We start from the raw sequence: 7,500 nt of genomic DNA, 5'->3' as shown, positions 1-7,500 counted from the left end.
CTGAAGTTTTACCAGGTGTGAAAAGTAAAGATATGTAGCAGTCTGCAATATAAAAATGAAGAAAAATTGCCGTGGAATTTGATGTTCACAATGAGAGTTACAGGGCTGACCAGCTGATGGCTCACAAGTATGGGCTCTTTAGTTAACGAATTAAGTTCCACTGAATGCCAGAGTGCCAGCTTGTACCAGACTGGGAAAATTAAATCTTGTGATATTCTTGCCGCCTAAAAAGTTGGATTACTGGTTGCTCTGGTGAATGTGGACTGAGAAAGTTTTAAATCTTGATACAGCTTGTATGCTGGTCACAGTATACCAGCTTCCTACTACAGCCTGACTGGCTTGATTAAAGTAGAACATAAATATTGTGATCATATTTTATTCATACATAATCATGTCCATCAAACTAACCCAAGTTTTTTTTGTTGTTTTTTTCCAAGGAAGGCTTTACATATAAGAATGTCAAGCCTGTTTTATCATTCTGTAGTTTACCTTCAGAACACTGCAAACACACACACACACGTATAATGAGTACTTATAATGTAATATGAAATGAGTAACTAAGTGAAAATGGTTAAAAAACAATAATATACATAGGGATCAGTTTACTGCAAAGAATAAAAAAAGAGAGACATCACATCTCTCAATACATAATACCATAACAACTATTTTATCCTCAACACTTCACCCACAAGTCTACTTTTTAAAATTCATCTTTTCAAATGTCATATAAAACTGATTTCATTTTATTCTTATTTCTTAAAAAATACTGTAGTCTAAAGCAAAAATTCATGTTCAGTCATTTTTCTAATGAATAGAAAAATTATAAAAAGAAAATAAGAATGAGCAACAGTAACAATAAATTAAGACATAACATGACAATTTCTATCCAAACATTTTAAAGTCAATAATTCAGGGGAAATTATGTTATTCACAGAAGCATGAATAACAAACAATATATTTTTCAATGTATAATACCCTTATAAATCTGATTTCAATAATCACTTCATAAAAGGAGATAATATAATAATGACCATAAAAATGATAATGAACATGTAATACCTAATAACCAAACACATAAATTTACATCTAAATTCTATTCCTGAAACAAGAATAACACAATCTGTGACTAAATATGGTGTATTTTTTAGGCATTTAATTTTTTAACATTATATATGGTTCAACTGACATAAAAATAAATATCCAAAAAAAAAAAATAAAAAAAAAAAAAATAAAAATAAAAATAAAAATAAATAAATAAATGAATAAAAATAATAATGATAATAACGATACAAAATACCTACTACTTGTATATAAAATGGTCACTTACAAATTTGGCAGAAAAAACACTACACAATATGGGTTTAATGAATGGTGAGACATTTTTGAAATCCTCCCAGACTTCATCTTTAGGTATAAAGGAGGAAAGGAGGAAGGAACATTCCAGGGTAAGAGAGAAGAAATAGTACAAAGTTTCACAAATGGTGAAAGAATTATTGTGTAGTTGTGCAAATACACCACATCTAAGAGATATACCAACATCACCTTCAGCCATTAGCAAGACATTTAGAAGACACTAACAATGCCCTTATCAGCTGCCAATGAGATATGGATCATCATATGAACTGGTCAGCGTCCATATTGTCTTTTCATCCTTTGATATCCATACCCAAAGAAAGGTTGCTTCCTCTCCTATAAACAAGCTGTCCACTTTCACCTTGAACAGTGTTTCTTCTCCAATGGATAATCTCCTCATTTCCTATATTCTCTAATTGTTGCCTAAAACATTTGTGCTGGATGATGTGTTACCATGTCAGCGTAATATTTCACTCCCCTGGGTGACGTCCTCGAAAGTCAAGATTACCTCAAAACATTTGTTTTACATTGTTACATATGCACATAATCATAGGAGCTCCACTTGTACACACACATTTTTATTCACTTATGAAAATTATGTAAACAAATACAAAAACCTTTGATTATCACTCCATTGAAGCCAGTGGGTGAAAAGCACTCATAGTGGTCACAGAGATCTCGTGCTTAGTCACTGCACTCACTTGTTATCTAGCCAGCAAGAGTGGCATTACACAAATCTAGGCCACAGCATAAATGAGTTAACTAACCTCACAACCAAACCTGTTCTACCTATGCTCCTGTGTTGTTTCTTGTAACCAGTCATTTCTCCCTTCCCTCTTGTATTCTTTGTCTCCTCCTCTTTAGATGAAATCCACAAGGATTTTGAAATTGTCTTACCTTTCAATAAACCTATTTTACATTTTGTGCTTTTACTGCTCTTATATCAACAGAGTAGCTCTTTGTCATACACCTGAAATTTCTAATGGGTTGGCTAAGTACAGCTATTAACAATTATTCAATTGCTAAAAATCACACTTGGAAATGAAGGCACCTTTGTTTATCTTTTCTATTAGATAGAGACAAAAGGAAGGAAACAATTAAGTTTATTTGTCTAACCCCTTTATAACACAAGGATCAGGATGGTGCCTTCTTTCAGACAACTTTTATTTGGCAGGATGAGACCATTAAGGATATAGAAAAGAGGAAAAGATGAACTAAAGAAAATATGAAAAATAAAAATCATTGAATACAATCACATTCCCCCAAAGGAACACTTGAGTCAAAACATATATCTGTATTAAATGATATCTTAAATAGCAATAAATGCTTTGAAAACACAAAAGAAAATAACAAAAGTCTGTAGGTATTAATCCATAAATATATAGCAAAACAACGTACAGCTCTGAAAACATGTGGTAAAAAATACCATAAATGGATAAGACGAGGAATATTGTGAGCAATCAGTGACAATGTAGCAATAAAACTAAAACACTTCAATAGGAGACTTTGGTTATGATCAATCCTTATTTAAAAATTCCATTTAACTACTGATGCAGCCTAATTACAAAGGCTTTCAAATTGTTTAATGGAAAAAGGTTGAAACAGGTCTTGTATAAGGAAGTCAACCTTTGTGTAAGGCTGTGCTATGCAGTTCTGTAGATTTGTTTTTCTCAAGTTACATAACATCCAGTCATAACAATGACTAAATTGTACTTATAAATGATGTATGTCTAATCCATGACCAAATACAGGCATGCCCCCATTTGTTACTTGGTCCAGATCAGTTTTAATGTGTTATTCTGCTGCAGTCAAGGTCCTTTAAAAAAAAAAAAAAAAGCAGTTTGTACTTTAGTAAGCTTTGTATACCCACATATACTCTATATCACCAGGGGCCACTTGACTTTAATCACTGTTTTTCTTTTTATATTCTGTTAAAAAATTCAAATCACAGGAAAAAGTGGCAGTCAGTAGTTTCAACAACAATCTAATTGCTTCACATTCCCTTCACTTTTGAGGTTCAAATTTGAACCACTGTCTTAAATACTTGAAATACACTGGAAAATAACCAAGTACCACTTATAATATCATGTTATAAAGGTTTTTCACTATCTTTGCACAGAATGTAAACATCCTACACCAAGTAGTGTCTCTAAAAAGGTACAATATGTTCTTCGCCTTCGCATTATGCAGTCTCCTGCAACTCCCTGATTCTCCGGTTGTAGTTTTCGAGTGTGGTGTGGATGGTCTCACTGGAATACTTGCACTTCAACAGGCCGCATGTACAGGTGAAATGCTTGTACTTGATTATCCAGAATTTTTCACCATAGTCAAACCTGTATAGAAGAAGGGTTGGTTAGTATTAAGAGTTAGTCACCTGGTACACATATGTTCATTCTATAAAATGTGACTAAAAAATTCACACACAAATAATAATAATAATAATAAATAGAATCATTTACAAGTTGTGTCTGCAGGAGACTGTTCTAACATGGTCTCTGCCAATTGTATAAAAGAAATCTGTATCAAGAATGAACTGATCTCTTTTTTTCTTTTTTTTTAACTGACTGTTTCCTCATACATTAAAATAGGCCAATTTGCACAAGCTAAAGAAGCTTAGTCCATAACTTCATATCACATGACTATGTTAATAAATAAAAAATTATAAAGCTGTTGGAAGTCCTCTTAGAACTGAAGCATAGATAGTTCTCATCTTAAACTCTACAAAGTAAGACATATGGTCACAACTACTAATTCATTACTATAACTGAATAGCAACTGACACCACTTTGGAAAAACAAAAGTGATGTAGATTCATCCAATAAAAACAACCAACACAAAAAAGAGTTTCTTTTCATAAACCAAGTGCTTCTTTCATCAGCCAATTCATTTATCCCTTAATATCTTAAATTGAGGGATCTCTCTCCCGAACATCCAAAATATAAAAAAATACACTTTCATCTATTGGTGTCAATAAACAAAGTAACAAAATCAAATTTTGACACCAAATACAAAAACAAGTCAAACATATACAAGTGTGTAATATTTAGCACACCAACAAATTTCCACATCTAACAAACATTTTCAGAATACCTACAATTCAGCTTGGCTTTCCGTACATTATACAGATCTTCAAAGGAAGACAATGCTAAAATAAATTCTTACACACAGAATACAAATATGATTAACAAGCAGAGACATAAAGAAAAGGGAGGAAGGACAGATATATGGGGAGAAATGGATGGAAGAAATGAAAGGTAGAAGACAAGTAAGAATTGGCTCATTCCTTATAACAGGCAAGGTAACCTAATTTTTCAAGGAACAATCACTGATCTAAATCCATATTAAAAAGATTCCCAGTTCCAAATTTTATCAAATTATTATATATTTCTCTTAAGTCATATACTTATTTATATGTACTGTAAATCTACCACTAAGTGATGCAAACTTCTTAAAATTATCATATAAGCTACCCCATAGTACACTGAGAAAAAAAAAATTCAAAAAGATTCCACATCTGCAACTCCATCAAGAACAAATTATGCCTTTTGTGATAAGCACGGGCAAAATGCAGACAACAGAGTGGCAAGACATGAAACTCTAGTGACATTAAACTATTAACATCAATCTATTGCATCCAAATACTTGGATTAATCCTTTGCTTAGCACACTGGTAAATACAGTACACAAGCCATTCCATTTCCTGATATCAAGGTGTATACCATCAAGCCTTTCAAAACTAAAATATGATGACAGAAGCGAAAGCGTTGGTAACAATCATAATGTGAGTGAATCACACTCATGTTATCATCTTTAGCAATATTCCTCTCATTACCAGACTGTGCTGGTAGTGTGTGTGAAAGAAATGTAGGCATAGGTGAGATTTGTGTATGTGTGTGAAGGTACAGCACACACATGCACATATCCATACACGTACATACACATGCATACATTTGCACACGCAAACTAGCACATATGCACACATGCACGCACACTAGGGTATTTCAATAATTGCAACTTTTGAAATGTCATTGTGACTGTACATAAATAGGCTCCATATATCATAAAAATGAAATGTGAAAAAAATCAGCTTGATCTGATAACGTTTAGGGGTTGCACTTTTCAATTTAATATATTACGCATTTCCGCGGAATTGGGGCCGCGCAGCGGACGAGTCCACGGACTTCGAACTTCCTCGCTAACGTTAAGTGATGATAGTTCCCTTCCGAATCGCAATCAAATTTGTGGCTTTAGGTGCATCAAGTTCCTCGCTGACCTTGGGAACCTAAATATTGCATGCAACAAATTTCTCACAGACCTTAAGCACTTAAATACCGCATATAGCAAGTTCCTCAATGACCTTAGGTCGGAAGTCTTTCAATACTTCTAGTTGCTCACTGAACTTAATGGCCTGTAAAGTAATGCCGTGTTTCTTCAATAAGCATATAAACGTTAGTTAATTAATAACATTATTATACATTCCAACAAGCTTCTGTTGTGTTGGTACTTGTTTGTGATATATTGGCACGATATAATTCGCTGAAAGTGTTTGATTGAAATCCAAACTTTTCTGGACGACAAATTGCTTTGAAACTTGTGACTAAATTGAAGAATTATATCAGAAATTTGGACTGAATTCTATTACTAAACTAAAGGCCATCACAAAAGTACTTAACATAAAGAAAGTATATTGTTGTACACAGGAGGAGAGTTTGAAAGCTTCGTTTATTGGTACTGAAATCGTATCTTTTAAAGGCAAAAGACAACCGAGAGAGTGCTACAAGAAGACATCGAGTGGTATGAAGCAAAGTTAAATGGTAGTGCTGCATCCACTGGTTCTGCTGACCATAAAGCCTACTAAAAGGAAGGAATACAGAAATAAGAGGAAATGTAGTCTGGCAAATAAATTACTGAGTGAGATTCAGGAATATGTGAAAACGATACAGATAATAAACATGACAACAAAAACTTATTCTTCCTCAACCTTAGAAGATTTATCCACTCCTGATGACTGCCAGAAGGGAAACGGAAATACACCATGGATATAATGCAACAAATTTTACTGATTTTTTTTTCTCTCAAGTAGTAGGTCTTGACAGCAGATTGATTCCTTTAGATATTACCATTTTCCGCAAGAAAAGGCAGGCAACTATTGGTAAAAGAGATGGCACTCTAGCTTCATTGAAGATAACCAATATGAATAAAAACATGTCATAACCTCAGGGAATTAACAGAAGCGATTGATTTTTATGAGGATATAAATGATGAGGTCCGTTTTCAGTGCCCAATTAACTTTAATGCTGTTGACGGGTAACCATTCATGAACTACTGAACAGACATGCAAAATTATTTTGTCTTGAGTCCTTAAAAGAATTTAAAAAGCATAATATTGCCTAGGATATTTGTGCCAGTTGGTGTTAGGTGGTTAGGTTATATGTGTTCATCATTACATGTTTGTATATCACTTGATGTTGTACTTGATAAATTATGAAGTATTGAAAATGCTGATTTGCCATCCAAGACAAAAGTTGGCTTGAAAGACAATTTGATTAGATGCTTGGGGACATTGCAAAAGAACTCTACTGTTATCAAAGGTATCTTCGAGTTCTTCAAGATCCATTTCTTTTGCTGGCGAAAAGCTGTCATTAGTACAGAGCCGACAATATTTCAGACAGCATTTGGGGCATCTCAAATGTGTTCAGAAGTAGGGATCAGATTAGGGTTTGACAAATCCTACTTTGCATCCATCAGTAGATATCTACATAACACAGATGTCATTTTCATGCCACTCTCTCACGATGCTGACATGAGGTATTTGGTATTCTGAAAATGGAATCGGAAAAAGCTGGATATACAAACCAGCCAAACCTGAAGGATCGAATTTGGTACAATTTTTCCTATGAGAAGTTATGGAACCTCACCACAGAAAAGTTTGTGAATGTCCCAGGTTTTTCGGAAAGAGTGTTTAGTTCTCCTTTGTTCCATTATATATGGGATATCAAATACATGGTAATTGCGGATAGGGGAATATAATACATGTGAGAAGTTGTTGCATATTATAGATATTGCCAATAAAAGATACGTTTCTAGTTTGTAATATACTTTCACCATGTGTAATATTATGCTTAATTGTAGAAAAAATAATCTTAA

At 33.5% G+C, this 7,500-nt stretch overlaps 1 protein-coding gene across 2 annotated transcripts in view; it reads right to left on the bottom strand.

The window, feature by feature from the left end:
* Positions 1-587: 587 nt before the first annotated feature.
* G9a (histone-lysine N-methyltransferase G9a) overlaps positions 588-7,500 on the bottom strand; it is a 61,875-nt gene continuing 54,962 nt past the window's right edge. For both annotated transcript variants that reach the window (XR_015190674.1, XM_043022740.2), the window contains one exon: positions 588-3,686. Coding sequence is in view for 1 of the 2 variants with exons in the window: in XM_043022740.2 (XP_042878674.2) it covers positions 3,536-3,686 (151 nt within the window). In the remaining variant the exon portion in view is untranslated. The remainder of the gene's footprint in view (positions 3,687-7,500) is intronic.

The sequence above is a fragment of the Penaeus japonicus genome, unplaced genomic scaffold, assembly GCF_977035675.1.
Source record: "Penaeus japonicus unplaced genomic scaffold, GWHDUDI00000001_assembly GWHDUDI00000038, whole genome shotgun sequence".
Taxonomy (NCBI): Eukaryota; Metazoa; Arthropoda; class Malacostraca; order Decapoda; family Penaeidae; genus Penaeus; species Penaeus japonicus.
The sequence above is the reverse complement of the archived record's forward strand: the minus strand, read 5'-3'. Positions and strand labels throughout refer to the sequence as shown.